The 26,117-nt window shown below is 42.3% G+C and overlaps 1 protein-coding gene across 1 annotated transcript; it reads left to right on the plus strand.

Moving 5' to 3' along the window:
• Positions 1 to 315: 315 nt before the first annotated feature.
• LOC115207917 (zinc finger protein OZF-like) lies at positions 316 to 17,336 on the plus strand. Its single transcript, XM_029775496.1, has 3 exons — positions 316 to 722; positions 14,352 to 14,529; positions 15,705 to 17,336. The coding sequence occupies exons 1-3, from the start codon at positions 714 to 716 to the stop codon at positions 16,973 to 16,975; spliced, it is 1,458 nt and encodes a 485-aa protein (XP_029631356.1). The 5' UTR covers positions 316 to 713; the 3' UTR covers positions 16,976 to 17,336.
• The last annotated feature ends 8,781 nt before the right edge of the window (positions 17,337 to 26,117 follow it).

The raw sequence follows: 26,117 nt of genomic DNA on the forward strand, positions 1-26,117 counted from the left end.
ACCGAAAAATAACATTAACTATGCTGCTGTAATTAAATAAAGAAAACGCATTGAATTATTGTTATTAACTTATTAACATCCCCTCTTCGACCTGGCCTACTTGAACTGTCCTTGCGTGCAACTTGGTGCATAATCTAAGGGAACAACATCACTCTACTACACAACCACACGTGGACATAATGCAGTTACAATCATTGAGGATGACGCCAACAACCTGATTCAAATAATTGAAAGTTAAAATAGATTAATGATATATTGATTATAGCAAAAACAACCTACATTTTTTAACATTAATTTAACATACTATTTTGAGACAATACAAACAGTTATTTTCTAGCAATAAATGAATCCCTAAACCGCATCACCCACCTGTAGAAAAGTGTTTGACTATGTATAGTAGGTGGCGGTACAACTTAAACACCACAGAAGAAGCCGAAAAGCATCAACAGGAAGTGCTTTGTTACCGTCCTCTATTGCGTTTTTAAGCCAAATAAAAATCCACAGGCTTTTGTTGGATCTTTCCCGATGTAATATTAGTCTACGTGAGACTTTTTATTTGTCCCAATTTAAATCGAGTTTTGTTAATTAAGGAGGTGTGATCTAGCTTTTATTTGTTTGAACGCTGTGACAGAAATTAACTGCAGCGTACACATTTACTGTCAAGTTTTTTTTATTTGAAGAAACGTTGAAGAAAGAATATAGTAGCTTCCACTATGGATCGGGTAAGTTTGTTTGACTTATATGAACAATACGCCTACTGTGGTGTATAACATGTCTAGGTCTTCATCTTTGACCTTTCAATAACCATGCGTTCGATTTGAACAGCAGGACAAAACAGCATGGTGGTAATTTCAGCCAAGTAGCCTAATAGCATATCCCACACACAGATTGATACAAGCAATGCGCAACCAGCAGGTCAAGTCAGAACCAGGGAGAAATAATTAGGCATCGGCAACACCAGTGATGTATATAAACCCTGGATTGCTGATGCTATGTATTGGCCATTGAGAGGCTTTGGTTAACCTCTGAGGTATTTTCTGAACACCTTCTCACTTTGTTTATCCTGATGTCAGTTAGACCACACACACCGTTTACACACATTTTTGGCGCCCAAATAAAAAAGGACAGTTGAAAATAGGTGATTCTTGTTGCTAGGCTACCAGTTAGTGCTTTTAGCTTGTGTTTGCCCGTCTTTAAAAAACGTACCCGATTTAATCTGATTATTACTCCTGCCCAGAAACTAGAATATGCATATAATTATTAGCTTTGGATAGAAAACACTCAAGTTTCTAAAACTGTTTGAATGGTGTCTGTGAGTAAAACAGAACTCATTTGGCAGGCCAAAACCTGAGAAGATTCTGTACAGGAAGTACCCTGTCTGACCATTTCTTGGCCTTCTTGATCATCTCTATCCAAAACAGGGGATCTCTGCTGTTACGTGACACTTCCTACGGCTCCCATGGGCTCTCAGAAGGCGGCAACAAGCTGAATGGTGGCTTTGCAGGCCCTGGCTGAAAAACATTAGCGCGTTTGGATAGTGGTCGGTCAGAGTACTATGAGACTGAGGCGCGTGCACGAGTCGACTCCATGTTTACTTTCTCTCTCTTTGTAACGCCGCTAGTTGGATATAACTATGGATTATTTTGAACCAAACCAACATTTGTTATTGAAGTAGAAGTCCTGGGAGTGCATTCTGACGAAGAACAGGAAAGGTAATCAAACTTTTCTAATAGTAAATCGGAGTTTGGTGAGGGTCAAACTTGGTGGGTGTCAAAATAGCTAGCCTGTGATGGCCGGGCTATCCACTCAGAATATTGCAAAATGTGCTTTCACCGAAAAGCTATTTTAAAATCGGAAACCTCGATTGCATAAAGGAGTTCTGTATCTATAATTCTTAAAATAATTGTTGTGTTTTTTGTGAACGTTTATCGTGAGTAATTTAGTAAATTCACCGGAAGTGTTCGGTGGGAATGCTAGTTCTGAACGTCACATGCTAATGTAAAAAGCTGGTTTTTGATATAAATATGAACTTGATTGAACAAAACATGCATGTATTGTATAACATAATGTCCTAGGATTGTCATCTGATGAAGATCATCAAAGGTTAGTGCTGCATTTAGCTGTGGTTTGGGTTTATGTGACATTATATGCTAGCTTGAAAAATGGGTGTCTGATTATTTCTGGCTGGGTACTCTGCTGACATAATCTAATGTTTTGCTTTCGTTGTAAAGCCTTTTTGAAATCGGACAGTGTGGTTAGATTAACGAGAGTCTTGTCTTTAAAATGGTGTAAAATAGTCATATGTTTGAGAAATTGAAGTAATAGCATTTCTAAGGTATTTGAATATCGCGCCACGGGATTACACTGGCTGTTGAGTAGGTGGGACGCTTGCCCATAGAGGTTAACTTGGTGTGCTTCTTCTGGTGTGCTGTGTATGGGGTCTTCTGTGTGGTCATCTGTGGGATTAAAGCTGGAGCACTTTGTTTTTTGGCAATCACTCCAGATTCTCTGTTGCAGAACATATGCAGCTGACATCACGGTAGAGAATTTTCCCAGGTGTGACCACCTGGTGGAGCCTCATTGTGGACAATATGGCTGGAAGGTCAGCTGGCATTTCTTTCACTCCATCCTCCACAGTTTGCTCCTGAATGTAAAACAATTTCACCTTTGATTGTCCCTCACTCAGAGCTTGGTACAGGGACAATGCTGTGGGGATATCAACTCTTTGGCTGACAAGCCTGTTGGCCCTGCTCTTCAATGTGCCACCCACACCATCTGGGGCACCTTTGCCCTGACTAGCTTCAAAGTAGTTCCAGGTTCCTCTTGTAAACCCCTTCATGAAAATGTCAGTACAAAAGAGGTAAAAATTGCCACTCTGCTTGTACTGTGTGTAGGGACCGTCGTGCAAAAAAACATCCGGGCATCTCTCTCGGATTTCCTTCAGGATGGGCTCCAGGTGTTGCCATATGGCAGGTGGTCACTTCAGTCTGGATGCCGATACAGTGCAGGAGGTAGGGGCAGATGCCCCCCCCCCCACACACACACATAGTAAACCCCAGTCTGCAAAGTGGCCCATTGGTGTGATGCACCAAAATGGACAGCTTGTGCTTGAGTGCTGTACTTGCAGCCATAGTTCTCAGAGAAGTCAATATGGACTGCACATTCATTTGCAAGGAGGTTCAGCGCCCGTGAGAAAGCATATTGCTGTATGATGTTATAGAGCTGGTGCCTGAACTTCTGGAGCAAAATGTTGTTACCACCAGCTCTTCTTGCGGGGCATTCAAATAATTTTTTCCAAGAGATCTTTGTGCTCTTTGTCCATAGTGGCCCACTGAAGGTAGGAGATGTGATCAGTGGCTCTGTAGTGGCTTTTGAGTGTATAGGTATTATTGCTCACATTCCCCATACATACATTGCTTGCTTGTGGTATCCCACGTGATGGCATGTGTCAGGCTCTCCAAATTGGATGTGTAGATGATGTGCATCAGGTGAAGCTTTTAGGCAAAATAAAGCCTCATGTTGTTTGCACATGCATGTGTCACGATCTGCCAATGTTGGATGCACAACCCAGTAGGAGGGGAAGTGTGCAGAACAGTGAGTATGATAGATGGAGGTTGGTATGCTCATCTAGGAACTTCAAATGGAGGGTCTTCATTGAATCCACCAGTAATCTTTTCTGCATTTTCTTTTTTTTGTCACCGTTTTCTTTTTTTTCCAGTTGTGATCCCGCTGACATCGTCACGTAAAAATAATCATCTCACCGTTGATCTCAGCGTGGCAGCAATCCCCTTGTGCTTCTTCCTCTGGTACCCGTAGACATTTTAATTTGCCAGTTGTGTCTACCTTCTCCTTGAAAATCCCAAAACCTCTGCCAATCTCTGCAACCTGTACTTCAGGATTTTGCTGGTAACTATTCCTGCAATGACTTGTCTGTCACTCTCTCTCTTTGAATGTGTGTACTTGTTACGTACTTCCTCAGCTACTGCTGTATGAAACAACAGGGTTCTCCTTAGGGATGTGCCCGAGATTTGCCGAACCAACTTGTTGACTTTGGATCTTGGAGATGTGTGGTCCTTTTTCGATCGTTGGAGCTGCTTTCTGTATTTTTCTGCTCGCTGTTCGACTTTACTCAACTGATCTTGTAGTTTCTGCAGCTCCCTGTTTAATTTTGCTTTGGTAGCGCTCCTTTTTCTTCTCCCAAAATCATGTTGCCTAAAAGAAACACATAAACCATAAATATATTGTTACTTAACCATTTCACCTGCAGCAAAATAGACAGCGCCAGCCATTAACTGTAACCATATAGATACTTTCATTATTGATTTCACAGTAGCAACTTATTTGAGGGTCGTTACCCAGTAATTAATAGATATAAATGACTTACTAAGGATGGTTATTATAAAGTGTTACCCTTAACCTCTATGGGACCGGCGTGACGAATTCGTCCCACCTACGTTTGAAATGCTATTACTTCAATTTCTCAAACATATGACTATTTTACAGCTATTTAAAGATAAGACTCTCGTTAATCTAACCACACTGTCCGATTTCAAAAAGGCTTTACAACGAAAGCAAAACATTAGATAATGTCAGCAGAGTACCCAGCCAGAAATAATCACACACCCATTTTTCAAGCTAGCATATAGTCACAAAAACCTAAACCACAGCTAAATGCAGCACTAACCTTTTATGATCTTCATCAGATGACACACCTAGGACATTATGTTATACAATACATGTATGTCTGTTCAATCAAGTTCATATTTATATCAAAAACCAGCTTTTTACATTAGCATGTGACGTTCAGAAAAAGCATACCCCCCGCAAACTTCCGGGGAATTTACTAACAATTTGCTAAATTACTCAGGTTAAACGTTCACTAAAAGCATAATTATTTTAAGAATTATAGATACATTACTCCTCTATGCACTCGATACGTCCGATTTTAAAATAGCTTTTCGGATGAAGCACATTTTGCAATATTCTAAGTACATAGCCCAGCCATCACGGGCTAGCTATTTAGACACCCGGCAAGTTTAGCCTTCATCAAAATCATATTTCCTATAAGAAAAATGGTCTTACCTTTCCTGTTCTTCGTCAGAATGCACTCCCAGGACTTCTACTTCAATAACAAATGTAGGTTTGGTCCCAAATAATCCATCGTTATATCCAAACAGCGGCGTTTTGTTCGTGCGTTCTAGACACTATCAAAATGCTAAATCACGGTCGTGCGCATGGTGCAGAATGTGACAAAAAAATTCTAAATATTCCATTACCGTACTTCGAAGCATGTCAACCGCTGTTTAAAATCAATTTTTATGCAATTTATCTCGTAGAAAAGTGATAATATTCCGACCGGGAATCTGCAATTAGCTAAACAGCCGAATGAAAATACTCCACGGGGGCGAATCGCGCACGCGCCTAATTCTGTTGTCCCCTGATGCGACACTTGGAAAAGGAGATAATGCGTTTCAGCCTGAGGCTGCCTCGTCATCGTTCAGGTTTTTCCCGGGTTCTGAGAGCCTATTGGAGCCCTAGGAATTGTCACGTTACAGCTAAGATCCTGACTCTTCAATAAACAGAAGCAAGAACAACACCTTGTCAGACAGGGTACTTCCTGCATGAAACCTTCTCAGGTTTTTGCCTGCCATAGGAGTTTTGTTATACTCACAGACACCATTCAAACAGTTTTAGAAACTTCAGGGTGTTTTCTATCCAAACCTGAACAATAATATGCATATTCTAGCTTCTGAGTTGGTGTAGGAGGCAGTTAAAAATGGGCACATATTTTTTTCCAAAATTCTCAATGCTGCCCCCTAGCCCGTAGAGGTTAATTATTACATATTATACCTATCCAGTAAAAGTGATGCCTATTTCACTGTTCATTGTGCAGATAGTTCCTTTTCTTTACTTAAGCGTATACGATTACCTGTTTCTTTGTTATTAAAAGCGCTCAACACAGAATAGCCGCATGTGTGCACTCCTTCAAATCACTTGAAGAAAATATCCTATTTTATACAGCTATGTTCAATAGTTTTCTTCATACTATAAAATAATGCCATGGAATTAATTCTCAGCAAATCTTGAAGGATTAGGATTACTTAATCCTATCCAAGGTATTCCCTCTTACATCTAGATGTTCCGCTAGCGGAACACCGCTCCAATATCCAATGATAGGGCGTGGCGCGAATGACAAATTCCTCAAATCCAAAAACTTCCATTTTTCAAACATATGACTATTTCACACCATTTTAAAGACAAGACTCTCCTTTATCTAACCACATTGTCCGATTTCAAAAAGGCTTTACAACGAAAGCAAAATATTAGATTATGTCAGGAGAGTACCCAGCCAGAAATAATCACACACCCATTTTTCAAGCTAGCATATAATGTCACAAAAAACAAAACCACAGCTAAATGCAGCACTAACCTTTGATGATCTTCATCAGATGACACTCCTAGGACATTATGTTATACAATACATGCATGTTTTGTTCAATCAAGTTCATATTTATATCAAAAACCAGCTTTTTACATTAGCATGTGACGTTCAGAACTAGCATTCCCACCGAACACTTCCGGTGAATTTACTAAATTACTCACGATAAACGTTCACAAAAAACATAACATTTATTTTAAGAATTATAGATACAGAACTCCTTTATGCAATCGAGGTGTCCGATTTTAAAATAGCTTTTCGGTGAAAGCACATTTTGCAATATTCTGAGTAGATAGCCCGGCCATCACAGGCTAGCTATTTTGACACCCACCAAGTTTGGCACTCACCAAACTCAGATTTACTATAAGAAAAATTGGATTACCTTTGCTGTTCTTCATCAGAATGCACTCCCAGGACTTCTACTTCCACACCAATGTTGTTTTTGTTCCAAATAATCCATAGTTATATCCAAATAGCGGCGTTTTGTTCTTGCGTTCAAGACACTAACCGAAGGGTTACGCGCCGGCCCATATCGTGACAAAAAAATTCAAAATATTCCATTACCGTACTCCGAAGCATGTCAAACGCTGTTAAAAGTCAATTTTTATGCGATTTCTCTCGAAAAATAGCGATAATATTCCGACCGGGAGACGTCGTTTTCGTTCAAAGACTGAAAATGTCAAATGGACTCTTCACGTGCACCCGTTTCATTGTTCTCAGATCGACCACTATCCAAATGCGCTACTGTTTTTCAGCCAGGGACTGCAGAGTCATCATTCCCCGTTCTGGCGCCTTCTGAGAGCCTATGGGAGCCTTAGAAAATGTCACGTTACAGCAGAGATCCTCCATTTTCCATAAAGAGGCTATAGAAGGCTAAGAAATGGTCAGAGAGGGCACTTCCTGTATGCAATCTTCTCAGGTTTTGGCCTGCCATATGAGTTCTGTTATACTCAGACACCATTCAAACAGTTTTAGAAACTTTAGGGTGTTTTCTATCCAAATCAAACAATTATATGCATATTCTAGTTTCTGGGCAGGAGTAATAACCAGATTAAATCTGGTACGTTTTTTTATCCGGCAGTGAAAATACTGCCCCCTATCCTAAACAGGTTAAAGAGGTGGGGTTTCAGGTGTCTCCGGAAGGTGGTGATTGACTCCGCTGTCCTGGCGTCGTGAGGGAGCTTGTTCCACCATTGGGGTGCCAGAGCAGCGAACAGTTTTGACTGGGCTGAGCGGGAACTGTGCTTCCGCAGAGGTAGGGAGGCAAGCAGGCCAGAGGTGGATGAACGCAGTGCCCTTCTTTGGGTGTAGGGACTGATCAGAGCCTGAAGGTACAGAGGTGCCATTCCCCTCACAGCTCCGTAGGCAAGCACCATGGTCTTGTAGCAGATGCGATCTTCAACTGGAAGCCAGTGGAGTGTGCGGAGGAGCGGGGTGACGTGAGAGAACTTGGGAAGGTTGAACACCAGACGGGCTGCGGCGTTCTGGATGAGTTGTAGGGGTTTGATGGCACAGGCAGGGAGCCCCGCCAACAGCGAGTTGCAGTAATCTAGACGGGAGATGACAAGTGCCTGGATTAGGACCTGCGCCGCTTCCTGTGTGAGGCAGGGTCGTACTCTGCGAATGTTGTAGAGCATGAACCTACAGGATCGGGTCACCGCCTTGATGTTAGCGGAGAATGACAGGTGTTGTCCTGGGTCACGCCAAGGCTCTTAGCACTCTGGGAGGAGGACACAAGGGAGTTGTCAACCGTGATGGCGAGATCATGGAACGTGCAGTCCTATCCGGGAGGAAGAGCAGCTCCGTCTTGCCGAGGTTCAGCTTGAGGTGGTGATCCGTCATCCACACTGATATGTCTGCCAGACATGCAGAGATGCGATTCGCCACCTGGTTATCAGAAGGGGGAAAGGAGAAGATGAATTGTGTGTCGTCTGCGTAGCAATGATAGGAGAGACCATGTGAGGATATGACAGAGCCAAGTGACTTGGTGTATAGCGGGAATAGGAGAGGGCCTAGAACTGAGCCCTGGGGGACACCAGTGGTGAGAGCACGTGGTGCCGAGACAGATTCTCGCCATGCCACCTGGTAGGAGCGACCTGTCAGGTAGGACGCAATCCAAGAGTGAGCCGCGCCGGAGATGCCCAACTCTGCGAGGGTGGAGAGGAGGATCTGATGGTTCACAGTATCAAAGGCAGCAGATAGGTCTAGAAGGGTGAGCGGAGAGAGAGTTAGCTTTAGCAGTGCGGAGAGCCTCCGTGACACAGAGAAGAGCAGTCTCAGTTGAATGACCAGTCTTGAAACCTGACTGATTTGGATCAAGAAAGTCATTCTGAGAGAGATAGCAAGAGAGCTGGCCAAGGACGGCACGCTCAAGAGTTTTGGAGAGGAAAGAAAGAAGGGATACTGGTCTGTAGTTGTTGACATCGGAGGGATCGAGTGTAGGTTTTTTGAGAAGGGGTGCAACTCTCGCTCTCTTGAAGACGGAAGGGACGTAGCCAGCGGTCAAGGATGAGTTGATGAGCGGGGTGAGGTAAGGGAGAAGGTCTCCGGAAATGGTCTGGAGAAGAGAGGAGGGGATAGGGTCAAGCGGGCAGGTTGTTGGGCGGCCGGCCGTCACAAGTCGCAAGATTTCATCTGGAGAGAGAGGGGAGAAAGAGGTCAAAGCATAGGGTAGGGCAATGTGAGCAGGGCCAGCGGTGTCGTTTGACTTAACAAACGAGGATCGGATGTCGTCAACCTTCTTTTCAAAATGGTTGACAAAGTCGTCCGCAGAGGGGGGGGGGATTCAGGAGGGAGGAGAAGGTGGTAAAGAGCTTCCTAGGGTTAGAGGCAGATGCTTGGAATTTAGAGTGGTAGAAAGTGGCTTTAGCAGCAGAAACAAAGGAAGAAAATGTGGAGAGGAGGGAGTGAAAAGATGCCAGGTCCGCAGGGAGGCTAGTTTTCCTCCATTTCCGCTCGGCTGCCCGGAGCCCTGTTCTGTGAGCTCGCAATGAGTCGTCAAGCCACGGAGCAGGAGGGGAGGACCGAGCCGGCCGGGAGGTTAGGGGACATAGAGAGTCAAAGAATGCAGAAAGGGAGGAGAGGAGGGTTGAGGAGGCAGAATCAGGAGATTGGTTGGAGAAGGATTGAGCAGAGGGAAGAGATGATAGGATGGAAGAGGAGAGAGTAGCAGGAGAGAGAGAGCGACGGTTGCGACGGCGCAATACCATCTGAGTAGGGGCAGAGTGAGTAGTGTTGGAGGAGAGCGAGAGGGAAAAGGATACAAGGTAGTGGTCGGAGACTTGGAGGGGAGTTGCAGTGAGATTGGTAGAAGAACAGCATCTTGTTAAGATGAGGTCAAGCATATTGCCTGCCTTGTGAGTAGGGGGGGGACGGTGAGATGGTGAGGCCAAAAGAGGAAAGGAGAGGAGTGGAAAGGAGGAGGCAGAGAGAAATCAGTCAAAGGTAGACGTAGGGAGGTTAAAGTCACCCAGAATTGTGAGGGGTGAGCCATCCTCAGGAAAGGAACTTATCAAGGCGTCAAGCTCATTGATGAACTCTCCAAGGGAACCTGGAGGGCGATAAATGATAAGGATGTTAAGCTTCAATGGGCTAGTGATTGTGACAGCATGGAATTCAAATGAGGAGATAGACAGATGGGTCAGGGGAGAAAGAGAGAATGTCCACTTGGGAGAGATGAGGATTCCAGTCCCGCCACCCCGCTGACCAGATGCTCTCGGGGTATGCGAGAACACGTGGTCAGACGAGGAGAAAGCAGTAGTAGTAGCAGTGTTTTCTGTGGTAATCCATGTTTCCGTCAGCACCAAGAAGTCGAGGGACTGGAGGGTAGCATAGGCTGAGATGAACTCTGCCTTGTTGGCCGCAGACCGGCAGTTCCAGAGGCTGCCGGAGACCTGGAACTCCACATGGGTCGTGCGCGCTTGGACCACCAGGTTAGAGTGGCAGCGGCCATGCGGTGTGAAGCGTTTGTGTGGCCTGTGCAGAGAGGAGAGAACAGGGATAGACAGACACATAGTTGACAGGCTACAGGAGAGGCTACGCTAATGCAAAGGAGATTGGAATGAAAATTAACTAAACAACTGGGGAAGCGAGAGAGCAGGGCCTCCCTCACTAACCATTCGCTGAAACACTCAAATATAACTATTCCAACTTCCACTTAGAAATTATAATTGATGTAAACTACAGTGGTTCAATGTTTCCAGGAATAGGCTCAAACTTAGTTTATTCAGCTAGATAACTTGGTACAGTATTCTTCCGTGAAACCCACCCAGTGCGCCGTGTCTTATGACGCCGTAGCTAACTAGCATGCTAGCATCCAATAACACACGGTTAGCACCAATACTTGGTTACAACAAACTACCAATGGATCAATCGTGTCAGTGTCTAGTTCCTTTCATAACGCAGAAGTAATTAAGCGTTGGCTAGCTAACACAAAGTCAGTCTTGCTAGCTACACAAGTGGACTACACAACTCGAAAGCTTCCGTTGCAAAAATCTTATTGACTAAAACTGATACAGTACTGGTAGCTGGTAGAGTTGGCTAGCTAGCAGTGGCTGCGTTTACCTTTTATCTTTGATACAAAGACAACTATGTAGCTAGCTAACGTTACACTAATCAAATCCTTCCGTTGTAATGTATTTCGTTTCTACAGTACCGCTAGTTGGTAAAGTTGGCTAGCTAGCAGTGGCTGTGGTGTTGTGTTGTTGACGCCGTTTGGGAAAACGGCGCGAACGAACGAATACAGCTGGCTAGCTAGCTAGCTAGCTAACCTTGTTAGTTTCTCAAAGTTAGTTTCTCAAAGCTACACCTACACCTTCAGCTACACCTTTATCCTTGATGCACAGACAACATTACACTAATCAAATCGTTCCGTTGTAATGTAAGGAAATGTAATATTACCCGCGGAGCGAAGAACAGCACGACTACTCACTCTGCGACTTCCGGATAACCTTAACTTCTGTTCTGACCTTGAAGTCTCTGGTTGAGAGCTGACTGGATATTCTGGTCTGACTGGAGGATCAGGGCTGATTGGAGGATCAGGGCTGACTGGGGGGTGTTTAATCCTTCAAGTACCTTCTTCCTGGCATTACTCCTCATGAGCGCCTCTCCACTTTTTTCGCTGGGCACCCTGCTCTCTAACACTGCGGTATTTTTGCCTTTTCTTCTTCCCCGTTTCTACGTCTTCCCTACACTTCTATTTTTCTAAGTACTGCTGTCTCTTCTGTTAATCAGCATCACGTCTGGAACGATAGCGCCTCTGCTTTTCAGCAGCGCTCAATGGTGTGCCTGAACTCTGAATGATGTGGCAAATCACGGTTCTAGTGTTGATTTTACTATAGATAATAGATTGTCCCTTCTGAGTGAACTGAAGGAGATACAACCCTGTTAGTGTAGTGCAACACTGTTACTTGAAACCCTGTTATTATAATTCAAGTAACGGTTGTAAATCAATGCTAATGTTAGCATCTATTCCTGAGAAAAAGCTATCTGTGGAATGTAGCGTTACTGTCAAGGACAAACTTAGTTATATAAATAAAAACCTTGAAATGAATTAGTCTTAATCTGATAATGAGTAACAGGGTTGTGTTGGTTAGAGTGACACTTGATCAAGGGTGAAAATATTGGAAAAATGAAAGACAGGACTTACCTTTGGTCTAACCATGGTGTTAGCAAATGGCTTGATGATATAATTTCCTCTGCCAGGCTAAACAGATTTCGGTAACAGGACTGCATGCATGTTGTGTGACACAACTTCAGTGCATAATGGATATCATTTTAAAATATGTTGATGATTAAACAAATTGTTTTGAACGATTACAAGAGACATATCAACAAATTCATACCAAACAAAGTAGATTTAAAACTTATTTTAACTGTTATATTTGATGTGCAATTTGGTCATCAAGAAGGTGGGATGAGAAATGCCATTTTAGGTGGTGCTCGAGAGCTATTTGCTTTTAAAATTATTTTGGAACCACTTTTTTTCTACAACTATATTTACATTTTGTCTCAGGATAAGTATAATTTACACAAAAGCATGTTTTAATATTTTGGGCATGGATTATTTGAGTTAGTGAATTGCGCTTTATTTATTGTTTAGGCTAATTATTCAAAGCTCCCTTTGTTACTTTGTTTTAAAACTAAAATGCTTGATTGCATTTCAAAGCAGGAATTACTTGTCTGTGTGATGAAATTAATGTGTGCATATTATGTGTGACAAACAGATTTGTGTTTAACTTTTGGTTTTGTACACCCCCTTTAAGCGGCTGAAAATACAATAGTTTGGGTTATGGAAAAGATAATTGACAGTGGTTTAGATGCTACAATGATTCTCTACACTATACTTGCTTGTTTTGTCACATAAACTGAAATTAGGCGAACTATAAACAATTTTGCAACCAGGAAATGGGGGAGCAATTTCTGCGTAGTGCATTTTTTAAAATAGTGTTTTATAGTGTTACATAATGTTTATAGTGGATACATAACGTTTTATAGTGTCACATAATGTTTTATAGTGTTACATAATGTTTTATAGTGTCACATAATGTTTTATAGTGTCACATAATGTTTTATAGTGTTACATAATGTTTTTATTCGTTTTTTGTAGGCTTACATGTGTTGATTTTTGGGGGGGGGTCAGTTGCACCCCACGCTTGCTCTACTTCTGCCTAGATAATATGTTAAGGAATCCCTAATTGTCTTTCCGTCCTCCCTAAGTGTTCACTTATTCAATTCTCTTCACTGATTTGAAAGGAAATGACTGGTATAAAACATATGATGGATACACCCACTAGCACATGACTCCACCAATCCAATTACCTTTCAAATTTCTTAGGCCATTTTCAATTAATTACTTTTGAAAATATTTTCCTGTCATTTGTAAACTATACATTTTATCTTTAATTTAATGAAACTGCTAAAAATTGAACCGCGAAACCAAAATTGTATAGTGTCGAGTTTGCGTACAGTTTGAAAACAACTGTATATAAATTGACATGAATTTAATTTAGGTTGGAATGTAAAACCAAATAGTTTATGGATTTGGCTGTAAATACTACACCACCCTTCAGCCAGTGTACTTCTATACAGTAGGGCAAAGTGGGTCACTGTGCTACCATTTGAAATGATGGTGTGGTGTACAATCTACTGCTGAAATACTTGGGTAGTAAATTACAGTTTATTCCACTCATTATCTGAATGTTGATTTTAAATGTGGATGCTGTTACAGTAATAAATCACAGACAAGTGGATCTTGAGCAACGTTGCATTGGGACAAAATTGCATCAGGCTACATCAATACCTTTTTACTGTAGGCTTCTGCTACATGCCACAATACCCCTATATCTGATGGTTTCTTCTACATATGTGCTCTATAAGGATACTGAAACTGTAAGACTGACATTTTTCTCAACATGCTGCAAAAGTAGGATAATGAGCAGCAGTAGTTCTGGTGTTTTAGGTTTTTCATCACAGGTTATTTGAACAAATCATGATTTAGCAGGTGTTACCATCTTTCACATGTTGGAAAGGGAGAGGACATTTGGCCCGTATCAAGAGAGGGAGGAGGTCCTCATTCAGGTTCTGCTCCTCATTCTATAATCTCTTAACTCTGGTGAAAGATGTGTTCAACTCCAATGAATGCTCAATCAAAGTTCTGAACATAAAATGGGGCATTACACGTGTTATCAGTTTTGGCATTTGTACTAAGAGTAAAAAAAATATATAAACCACTTCCGTTTGAAAAATGTGGCAAAGTGATTTGAAAAAATATGTACATTTGTATAAAGTAATGAACGATTACACACTTCAGGAGAAAGGAGGTATTATAAGGATGCACCAATCAGAGATTTAGACTAAATGTATCAAATGTTTGGTCAAATATTCTATGTACAATACTTCCTGTGGTCTCCAGGACAGAGCTAGTCCATCCCCCTCCACTCTGCTGGAGTCCCCTGGTCACAACTCTCCTGGTAGCACCTTACTGCTGGGTCTGAAGAGGGTGTCTGTGAGGCTGGTCGACTGCAGGAAAACACCAGGGCAGAGTGGAACTGTGAGAGAAGGACACGAGGAGGAAGATTTGATTTCATCAAGTAAGAACAATGGGGGGTGGATGAGACTACAATCTGTTTCTGTAACTTCTGTTAATTGATTGATAAACAGTATACACTCAGTAGACAGTAAATTGTCGATCCAGTTTCGTGAACGGAGGGGGGGTTACCTAATAAACTGACCACTGAGTGTATATTGATGAGGGCAGCAGGTAGGTTAGTGGTTAAGAGCGTTGGGCCACTAATCGTAAGGTTGCTGGTTAGAAGCCGACTAGGTGAAAAATCTTTCCATGTGCCCTTGAGCAAGGTACTTAACCCTAATTGCTCCTGTAATTTTCTCTGGATAAGAGCATCTGCTGTGAGAGGAGGACACGAGAAGGGAGATGGAGATTTCATTTCATCAATTAAGAACAATGTTGTGTGTGGATTAGACTACAATCTGCTTCTGCAACTTCTGTTAATTGATTGTTAAACAATATATACTCATTGGCCAGTTTATTAGGTACACCCATCTAGTACCGGATCGGGCCCCCCTTTGCCTCCAAAACAACCTGAATTCTCTGGAGCGTGGATTCCACAAGGTGTCGGAAACGTACCACAGGGATGTTGTTGGTTCATGCTGACGCAATGGCAACAGGCAGTTGCTGCAGATTGGACAGCTGCTCGTTCATGCTGCCAACAGCCCGTTCCATCTCATCCCAAAAATACTCTATTGGGTTTGGTCAGCAACAATGTTCAGGTACACTGTGCCGTTATTTGTCTGTTTGTGGCCACCTGTTAGCTTGCACGATTCTTGCCATTCTCCTGCGACTTCTCTCGTCAATGAGCTGTTTTCACCCACAGGACTGCCGCTGACTGGATGTTTTTTGTTTGATGCACCATTCTTGGTCAACTCTAGACTGTCGTGCGTGAAAAGTCCAGGAGGTCGGCCGTTTCTGAGGTACTGGATCCGGCTCACCTGGCACCGACGGTCATACCACACACTCAGTCACTTATTTAGCCAATTCTAATGTTCAATCAAACAGGAACTGAATGCCTGTCTGCCTGCTTTATATAGCAAGCCACAGCCGCGTGACACTGTCTGTAGGAGTGACCTATTTTCATGAACTGGGTATTGTACCTAAAACACTGTCCACTGAGTGTATAATGTTATATTGTTGATGTTTGTTTATGGACCCATATTTCCAAAACCTAGTTATTCAATGTCTGTTTCACAGGGGACACTCCTAACCATCGTTCTCTCAGTGGGAGAGACTTATCATCTGGGGCGCTTCAACAACAACATGTTGCTGACGAGACAGGGAAGAGTCTCTCCCAATCAGAACACCTCAAACACCAGCACAGACGTACAGGGAAGAAATCTCACCACAGCTGCTCTGACTGTGGGAAGAGTTTCACTACACGGAGGTCCTTCATAATTCACCTACGTATTCACACCGGAGAGAAGCCTTATAGCTGTAATCAGTGTGGGAAGCGTTTTGCTCTAGCAGGACACCTGAATAGACACCAGCTAACACACACTGGAGAGAAGCCTTATAGCTGTGGTCAGTGTGGAAAGAGATTCAATCAGTCAGGCAACCTGACTACACACCAGCGAACACACACTGGAGAGAAACCTTATAGCTGTGATCAGTGTGGGAAGAGCTTTGCTCGGTCTGGAGAGCTGACTACACACCAGGTAACACACACTGGAGAGAAGCCTTATAGCTGTGATCAGTGTGGAAAGAGTTTTGCTAAAGATTCCAACCTAACTAGACACCAGGTAACACACACAGGAGAAAAGCCTTACAGCTGTGATCAATGTGGGAAGAGGTTTGCTCAAGCTTCCAACCTGACTACACACCAGCGAACACACACAGGAGAAAAGCCTTATAGCTGTGATCAGTGTGGGAAGAGTTTTGCTGCATATAACACCTTTAAATATCATCTGAGAATTTATGAAGGGGAGAAGCCGTACCCCTGCCTTGATTGTGGGAAAAACTTTGCTAGTGCAGGAGCCCTAACCATACACCAGCGTGTACATACTGGAGAGAAGCCTTATAGCTGTGATCAGTGTGGGAAGAGCTTTGCTGTAGCTTCCACCCTGATTATACACCAGCGCATACACACTGGAGAGAAGCCTTATATCTGTAATCTGTGTGGGAAGAGCTTTGCTGTGGTTTCCACCTTGAATAAACACCAGCTCATACACACTGGAGAGAGAACTTATGTCTGTCTCTGTGGAAAGGACTTTGCTCGAGCTTCCACCCTAACTATACACCAGCGAACACACACTGGAGAGAAACCGTATAGTTGTGATCAGTGTGGAAAGAGCTTTGCTGAGTCAGGGACCCTGAATTCACACCAGCGAACACACACTAGAGAGAAACCCTATGTCTGTCTATGTGGAAAGAGCTTTACTCATTTAGGGCAAATTAAAAAACACCAGAAAGCAAAAATGTGCCATATTTCGTCTCCCTCCTATCCGACACCGGTTCCAGATCCATAAATAAAGGTTCAATAGAAAACATTTAGTGAATAGTCATATCCATCTCCCATTGTTAAACAGTTGACTTAGTCTGATCACCATGGCAACCTCTGTGCAGCATAATATGCAGCTCTGATCTAGGATCAGGTCTCCCCTGTGTCTATGTAATATCACACATTGGGATCTAAATGGATAAATGTTATAGAAAATGTCATAGTGAACCTGTGTGTGTGTGTGTGTGTGTGTGTGTGTGTGGGGGGGGATGTTAAATTGTATCGTGTTTCATATACTCATGATACTGTTATTAAATCTCATTATGTAGAATAATGTTTCAACAATTGGTGTATATTCAATTGACCAATAAATTCAATCCATTATATTATAAACAAGATATCACTTTAATGTTATAGTTTTCTTGTGTGAGCAAAATGGCGCCAACAGAAAGGGTCGCCTCGCTTCTAGTCCAGCCGGGAAGAACTATTGGATATCAGAGTGACGTCAACTTACCAACATTAACGCCCGGAATACAACTTTCCCGATGCGGATCCTTTGTTCGCACCACCACCCAGGGCATTCGATCTGATTCCAGAGGCCGACCCAAAACGACGTCGCCGCAGAAGTGGTAGACGGAGTGGCCTTCTGGTCAGAATTCGGAGGCGTGCACACCACCCACAACTTCCGAGTATATTACTCACTAATGTCCAGTCTCTAGATAACAAGGTAGACGAAATTAGGGCAAGGGTTGCTTTCCAGAGAGACATCAGGGACTGTAACATACTCGGTTTCACGGAAACATGGCTCTCTCGGGATATGTTGTTGGAGTCCGTACAGCCACCGGGATTCTTTATGCGTCACGCTGACAGAAATAAACATATCTCCGGGAAGATGAAGGGTGTGTTGTTTGTTTCATGATTAACGACTCATGGTGTAATCGTAACAACATATAAGAACTCAAGTCCTCCTGTTCACCTGACATAGAATTCCTTACAATCAAATGCCAACCGTATTATCTCCCAAGATAATTCTCGTCTGTTATTGTCACTGCCGTGTATATCCCCCCTCAAGCCGATACCACGACGGCCCTCAAACTTCAATGGACTCTATGCAAACTGGAAACCATATATCCTAAGGCTGCATTTATTGTAGCTGGATATTTTAATTAACAAAGCAAATTTGAGAACAAGGCTACCTAAATTCTATCAGCATATTGATTGTAGCACTCGTGAGGGCAATACACTGGACCACTGCTACTCTAACTTCCGCGATGCATACAAGGCCCTCCCCTGCCCTCCGTTCGGAAAATCTGACCACGACTCCATTTTGCTCCTGCCTTCCTATAGGCAGAAACTCAAACAGGATGTACCTCCTGACGAGGACTATTCAACGCTGGTCTGACCAAGCGCAATCCACGCTTCAAGATTGTTTTGATCGCTTGGACTGGGACATGTTCCAGGAAGCCTCAGAGAATAATATTGACTTATACGCTGATTCGGTGAGTGAGTTTATAAGGAACTGCATCGGAGATGTTGTACCAACTGTGACTTTTAAAACCTACCCCAACCAGAAACCGTAGGTAGATGGCGGCAGGTTCTGAAATGAACATCCTTCAAGCGCCAAATGCGGGTAGATTTTTCATTTGGTGAGTAAATCTTAGGTTATCCGCCACACTGGCGGGTAAATGTTTGTACCAAAATAGTAATGTAATAAAATCTGGCATGATGGCTCAAATTACTCATGTTTGCCAGCCTACCACAGACCGTCTCTAGTGCTCCTAGTTTCGTGGCACTGTTTACCGCACGGTACATCAGCTACTCGACATCGCTCACTTGCCACGGGTTTGCTGCTAGCTACTGTTCAATAAATAGCTATTATGTGGCGACATTTACCTGGAGTGAGCCAACCTTTTGAAACGAAAACCCACCGACGAAAAGGAGGACGAATCACAGAAAGTTTTGTGAGAAATGGAGGTTTGGAGATAAAGGCGTTTCAAGAAGCTGGCTACAGTAAGATGCGGAGGCTGTGGTGATGAATTGTTCTGTGTGTCACCAGTATGCTGAGGATAAAAGCAGAAACAACTAATTTGTTATCGGAAATAAAATGATGAAGCTGGAGAACATTCGTGACCATGAACACAGCAAGTGTCACATTGCGTGTCTGTGTCCCGGGCTCAATCAGAGCCTCTCCTCTTGACACCCTCTGTAACGGTACTAATGGCAATGTCAGAGCAGACCAGCACGAAGATGAAGATGCTGTTTAGGACTGTACATGCCATTGGCAAGAAGGTGAGACCACTTTCTGACTTCGAATGGATGTGCGAGGAAGTGAAAATGTTGTTACTCTTGTAGCTAGACTAGTACTTTTGTAGCTAGTTTTTTCAAGTCTATTTAGCAGACGTGGTCCGGTATTGAAGGTTATTTCTCAGCTCTTGATAAGCTTTGGTTCACCTTAAAATAGTGTATAAATAACAAAATTATAGGCCTACTGATGATGATGATATGGATCTCCATGCTTTCCTATGGCTCTGTAACATTCTATTTTAATGTTCGTCTCCAGATGCTGTTTACATTTTGAAGCATTGTGACACAATTGACTTTACCTGCCTTATAGTGTTGATCCTAAAGTAAACAAAGGCTAGAAGGCTAATTTAGCACAATCAACTGACAGCTATATTGGATAATATGATTGTATTTTTAATTATTATTGAATTAATCTGATGTTCTTATTTTTGCGCTTTGGATGAGAAAAAAGGAATCGCTGTGGGCTCAACATATAGAAATGATAAGCAGGCCAAAGAGTTTATGCACCATATTGCAGAGGTTAGAGAGACTCTGAAAAACACTTTCTCTCCATGTCAGATGGCTCCACAGATGTTTCTGTGAAAGAGGAGTTAGTTTATGTCAGATTCTGTCACAAGGGCAAGATCGAGTCGAGTCAGTGGAGAAGGCAGACGCGCACACATAAGTAACGCCATCATGGAGGGAGTGTGTGATGAGTGGGGGAGCAAGTTGGTCGCTCTGGGAACAGATTGAGCTGCTGTGATGACCGGAGCCAAGAATGGTGTGGTCAGCCAGCTGAAGGGGGACAGGGCCTACATCATCGGCATCCACTGTATGGCACACCGCCTTGAACTGACCTTTTCTGATGCCATCCGATCCAACGTGATGTTTCAGAAAGTAGAAGACCTCCTCAGTGGGCTCTACAGTCGTGGCCAAAAGTTTTGAGAATGACACAAATATTTATTTTCAAAGTCTGCTGCCTCAGTTTGTATGATGGCAATTTGCATATACTCCAGAATGTTATGAAGAGTGATCAAATGAATTGCAATTAATTGTAAAGTCCCTATTTGCCATGCAAATGAACTGAATCCCCCAAAAAACATTTCCACTGCATTTCAGCCCTGCCACAAAAGGACCAGCTGACATCATGTCAGTGATTATCTCGTTAACACAGGTGTGAGTGTTAATGAGGACAAGGCTGGAGATCACTCTGTCATGCTGATTGAGTTCCAATAATAGACTGGAAGCTTCAAAAGGAGGGTGGTGCTTGGAATCATTGTTCGTCCTCTGTCAATCATGGTTACCTGCAAGGAAACACGTGCCGTCATCATTACTTTGCAAAAAAAGGGCTTCACAGGCAAGGATATTGCTGCCAGTAAGATTGCACCTAAATCAACCATTTATCAGATCATCAAGAACTTCAAGGAGAGCGGTTCAATTGTTGTGAAGAAGGCTTCAGGGCGCCCAAGATGCGCCAGGACCATCTCCTAAAGTTGATTCAGCTGCGGGATTGGGGCACCACCAGTACAGAGCTTGCTCAGGAATGGAAGCAGGCAGGTGTGAGTGCATCTGCATGCACAGTGAGGCGAAGACTTTTGGAGGATGGCCTGGTGTCAAGAAGGTCAGCAAAGAAGCCACTTCTCTCCAGGAAAAACATCAGGGACAGACTGATATTCTGCAAAAGGTACAGGGATTGGACTGCTGAGGACTGGGGTAAAGTCATTTTCTCTGATGAATCCCCTTTCTGATTGTTTGGGGCATCCAGAAAAAAGCGTGTCCGGAGAAGACAAGGTGAGCGCTACCATCAGTCCTGTGTCATGCCAACAGTAAAGCATCCTGAGACCATTCATGTGTGGGGTTGCTTCTCAGCCAAGGGAGTGGGTTCACTCACTATTTTGCCCTAGAACACAGCCATGAATAAAGAATGGTACCAACACATCCCCCGAGAGCAACTTCTACCAGCCATCCAAGAAGAGTTTGGTGACGAACAATGCCTTTTCTAGCATGATGGAGCACCTTGCCATAAGGCAAAAGTGAAAACTAAGTGGCTTGGGGAATAAAACATTGATATTTTGGTCCATGGCCAGGAAACTCCCCAGACCTTAATCCCATTGAGAACTTGTGGTCAATCCTCAAGAGGTGGGTGGACAACCAAAAACCCATAAATTCTGACTAACTCCAAGCATTAATTATGCAAGAATGGGCTGCCATCAGTCAGGATGTGGCCCAGAAGTTAATTGACAGGATGCCAGGGCGGATTGCAGAGGTCTTGAAAAAGAAGGGTCAACACTGCAAATATTGACTCTTTGCATCAACTTCATGTAATTGTCAATAAAAGCCTTTGACACTTGTGAAATGCTTGTAATTATACTTCACTATTCCATAGTAACATATGACAAAAATATCTGAAGACACTGAAGCAGCAAACTTTGTGGAAATTAATATTTCTGTCATTCTCAACTTTTGTCCATGACTGTATATGGCATTGTTTAAAGTAATTAAGTAATGTAATAACTTTTAGATTAATAATGTAATAAAACTGGTACAATTGAAGTCGGAAGTTTACATACACGTAGGTTGGAGTCATTAATAAAACTTATTTGGGATAGCCCCCTTTTTTTCAATTTTCGCCTAAATGACATACCTAACTGTCTGTAGCTCAGGCCCTGAAGCAAGGATATGCATATTCTTGGTACCATTCCAAAGGAAACCATTTGAAGTTTGCGGAGATGTGAATTGAATGTAGGAGAATATAACACAATAGATCTGAAAGAAGAAGATAAAAAGAAAAAAACGACCATTTTTTTTCTACCACCATCTTTGAAATGCAAGAGAAAGGTCCCAGTTCGAGCCATCACTCTGGTTGTAATTCTGATGGTGTCCACAAGATGGCAGCAGTGTATGTGCAAAGTTTCAGACGGATAACTTGAAGTATGAGCGTTCTACATGACATTTAGAGTGAAGTCACCCAGGTACATTTGTGCAAATCGTGAAGGAGACATTTGCATTCATATTACATTTTTCTGCAAGAATATCGTCAAATCTGTATACTTGGACTTTGATTTAGCTTTTCCAGTGTTAGTAGCCATATTATAAGTTCAACATTTGCAAAACAACCAGTTTTCAGAACTTAATTTTTGTCCAAAAGGAAATTGCATGCTGTCGCAAAAGGTCAGCACCTACATTTTGCGACAGTCACAGGGTTTCCGGATACTCCCATAAGGTTAGCTCATTGGCTATCTAGATAGCTTTGTTTGACCCCGATTGGTGCTTATTTGACAAAGATAGTCGATCAAATGAAGACTGGCAGCGTCATCGCCGTGCCATGAAGGCGTCGCTCTCTGACCAAATATGGTGTCCTATAGGATATACTACACCCCTAATGATATAGTGAAGTCTGGGTACATTCTAGGATCTCTGAGGAATGCATACAAATGTGATTTGACCGGTTGAAACAACACTTAGGGTTAGATTTTCACAGATTCCTTTCTTTGCAAATTGAACGAGTGGAAATACAAAATCGATCGTGCATGCTATATGGACCTTTTTAGGATATGAAAAAGGATTTTATCTAACAAAACAACACTTCATGTTATCTCTGGGACACTTTGGATGATACATTCTGAAATCTTGCTCTGATTTAAGTACACATTTCACCTTCAGACGTCTTGTTAACGGGACACCTATCCTAAGAAGTTATAAAACTCGTTTTTCAACCACTCCACAAATTTCTTGTTAACAAACTATTGTTTTGGCAAGTCAGTTAGGAAATCTACTTTGTGCATGACACAAGTAATTTTTCCAGCAATTGTTTGCAGACAGATTATTTCACTTATAATTCACTGTATCACAATTCCAGTGGGTCAGAAGTTTACATACACTAAGCTGACTGTGCCTTTTTAAACAACTTGGAGAATTCCAGAAAAAGATGTCGTGGCTTTAGAAGCTTCTGAAAGTCTAATTGACATCATTTGAGTCAATTGGAGGTGTACCTGTAGATGTATTTCAAGGCTTACCTTCAAACTCTGTGCCTCTTTGCTTGACATCATGGGAAAATCAAAAGAAATCAGCCAAGACCTCAGAAAGAAAACTGTAGACCTACACAAGTCTGTTTCATCCTTGGGAGCAATTTCCAAACGCCTGAGGGTACCTCGTTCATCTGTACAAACAATAGTACGCAAGTATAAACACCATGAGACCACGCAGCCGTCATCCCGCTCAGGAAGGAGACGCGTTCTGTCTCCTAGAGACGAACGTACTTTGGTGCGAAAAGTGCAAATCAATTCCAGAACAACAGCAAAGGCCCTTGTGAAGATGCTGGAGGAAACAGGCACAAAAGTATCTATATTCACAGTAAAATGAGTCCTATATTGACATAACTGAATGGCCGCTCAGCAAGAACGAAGCCACTGCTCCAAAACCGCCATAAAAAAAGCCAGACTATGGTTTGCAACTGCACATGGGGACAAAGATCATACTTTTTGGAGAAATGTCTGATGAAACAAAATAGAACTGTTTGGCCATAATGACCATCGTTATGTTTGGAGGAAAAAGGGGGACGCTTGCAAGCCGAAGAACACCATTCCAACCGTGAAGCACGGGGGTGGCAGCATCATGTTGTGGGGTGCTTTGCTGCAGGAGGGACTGGTGCACTTCATTAAATAGATGGCATCATGAGGTAGGAAAATTATGTGGATATATTGAAGCAACATCTCAAGACATCAGTCAGGAAGTTAAAGCTTGGTTGCAAATGGGTCTTCCAAATGGACAATGACCCCAAGCATACTTCCAAAGTTGTGGCAAAATGGCTTAAGGACAACAAAGTCAAGATATTGGAATGGCCATCACAAAGCCCTGACCTCAATCCTATAGAACATTTGTGGGCAGAACTGAAAAAGCGTATGCGAGCAAGGAGGCCTACAAACCTGACTCAGTTACACCAGCTCTGTCAGGAGGAATGGGCCAAAATTCACCCAAGTTATTGTGGGAAGCTTGTGGAAGGCTACCCAAAACGTTTGACCCAAGTTAAACAATTTAAAGGCAATGCTACCAAATACTAATTGAGCGCATGTAAACTTCTGACCCACTGGGAATGTGATGAAAGAAATAAAAGCTAAAATAAATCATTCCCTCTACTATTATTCTGGCATTTCACATTCTTAAAATAAAGTGGCGATCCTAACTGACCTAAAACAGGGAATTTTTACTAGGATTAAATGTCAGGAATTGTGAAAAACTGAGTTTAAATGTATTTGGCTATGGTGAATGTAAACTTCCGACTTCAACTGTAAATGTAATATCTTGTTGCTTAATATAAAATGTTGAATTGTTATCGTAATAACTTTTTCCACTTATTACATTAAGTTACTTTATCATGTAAGAACTTTTTAAATGAATAAAGTAATGACTGTGACCGATCATGTAATAACAAACTAATGTTTTATGTGTTACTTCACCAATTGCAAACAGACACACACAAACCTAAGCACCTGTACTCACACACAAACACACACTCTAATAATCAAATTGTAAATGCTTGTGTTCCTAGCCCCAACAGTGCAGTAATATCTAACAATACACCCATCTAAAAGGAAAATAATGGAATTATTGAAATGTACACACCTGTACAATCAGTCACACACACACAATTTTTTTTACTGAATTTATCTGTAGACTTTGTAGTCAATGAGCCAGGCTCACTCGGGGTGACAATGTATATGTCCCTAGAGTGTAAAATGTGTTCTATCGTTGCAGCAATGGTAGCTTTCTGTGTGTTATCACTATTTCTATTCATCCTTACATCCCATTCAGTTTTCCCATAGAGGTTTTACCCTATGACAACGTCAGCATACAGTACATCAGGTTATTACTCATGTTTACCCTTTAATCATATATCATTGGAAATATTAGATTCATAGCTATCCATCAGACACATCTTCAGAATGTTCAGATTGACAGAAAGGTGATCTTTGACCTCTAGGAAACATCAGAATTACCTGTCATTGCTTTAAAAATAAAATTATACATTTTTAACTTTGTTTGACGTGGTTCTGAAACGTCGAAAAAATGACATTTAAAAAGATGCCATGCCTCGGGCGGGGAGAACCCTCGACCGGACCCCCACCCCATCCTGGGCTACCCCCTCCACCCCGACCACCACTCCTCAGAGAGGTCACTACATGCCTTAGAGGACTCTGATATCAACGTCAGAAGACTACAAGAGTGAAAAATATTTTCAGATAGAAACATAAAATAGACAAACATACTTTGATAATGTAATGTGTTGTCAGTTGGATGAAACTGGACCAAAATACACATTTGGAAAAGGTGAAGATCATTGCCTTGCATCAGCATTTGTGAAATGTGAGAGTAAATATAGCTGACTATACTGATCAAGTCACCTTGTCCGAGAGAGTTACACGGTAATCAAAATGTCTCGCCAGGGTAAGGCTATGGGAAATCCCCTATGAGAAAAATGAATGGTGGAAAACAATTGGAACCATTTCCCTGTTTGACCACTAGGTTTTATGGGTATTATGACTCGTCCACTGTGGGGCTCTATAGAGAGAAATAGTTCCTTATTATAGCATATTTTTATAGGCACTAATTTTGCCATGGTTCATTGGACAAAGTCTATGGGCAAAATGTAATGGCGTTTTTGTAGGGTGTTTGGATAAATGCCGAAAATAAGGACCGTTGTAAACACAGGTTTAGGAAATCTTATACATTTTGTTCTACAATATTTATCAGCTAATGTCACTTCTTGTGAATTTTGAAGAATTTGTAACAGAAAAAGCACAGAAGGCTTCATAAAATATCAAGTTCATATTAACTGACTGCTATTATCTTATAGAACAAAACGTATAAGATCACCTTAGCCTGCGCAG

Source organism: Salmo trutta, chromosome 1 (assembly GCF_901001165.1).
Source record: "Salmo trutta chromosome 1, fSalTru1.1, whole genome shotgun sequence".
NCBI lineage: Eukaryota > Metazoa > Chordata > Actinopteri > Salmoniformes > Salmonidae > Salmo > Salmo trutta.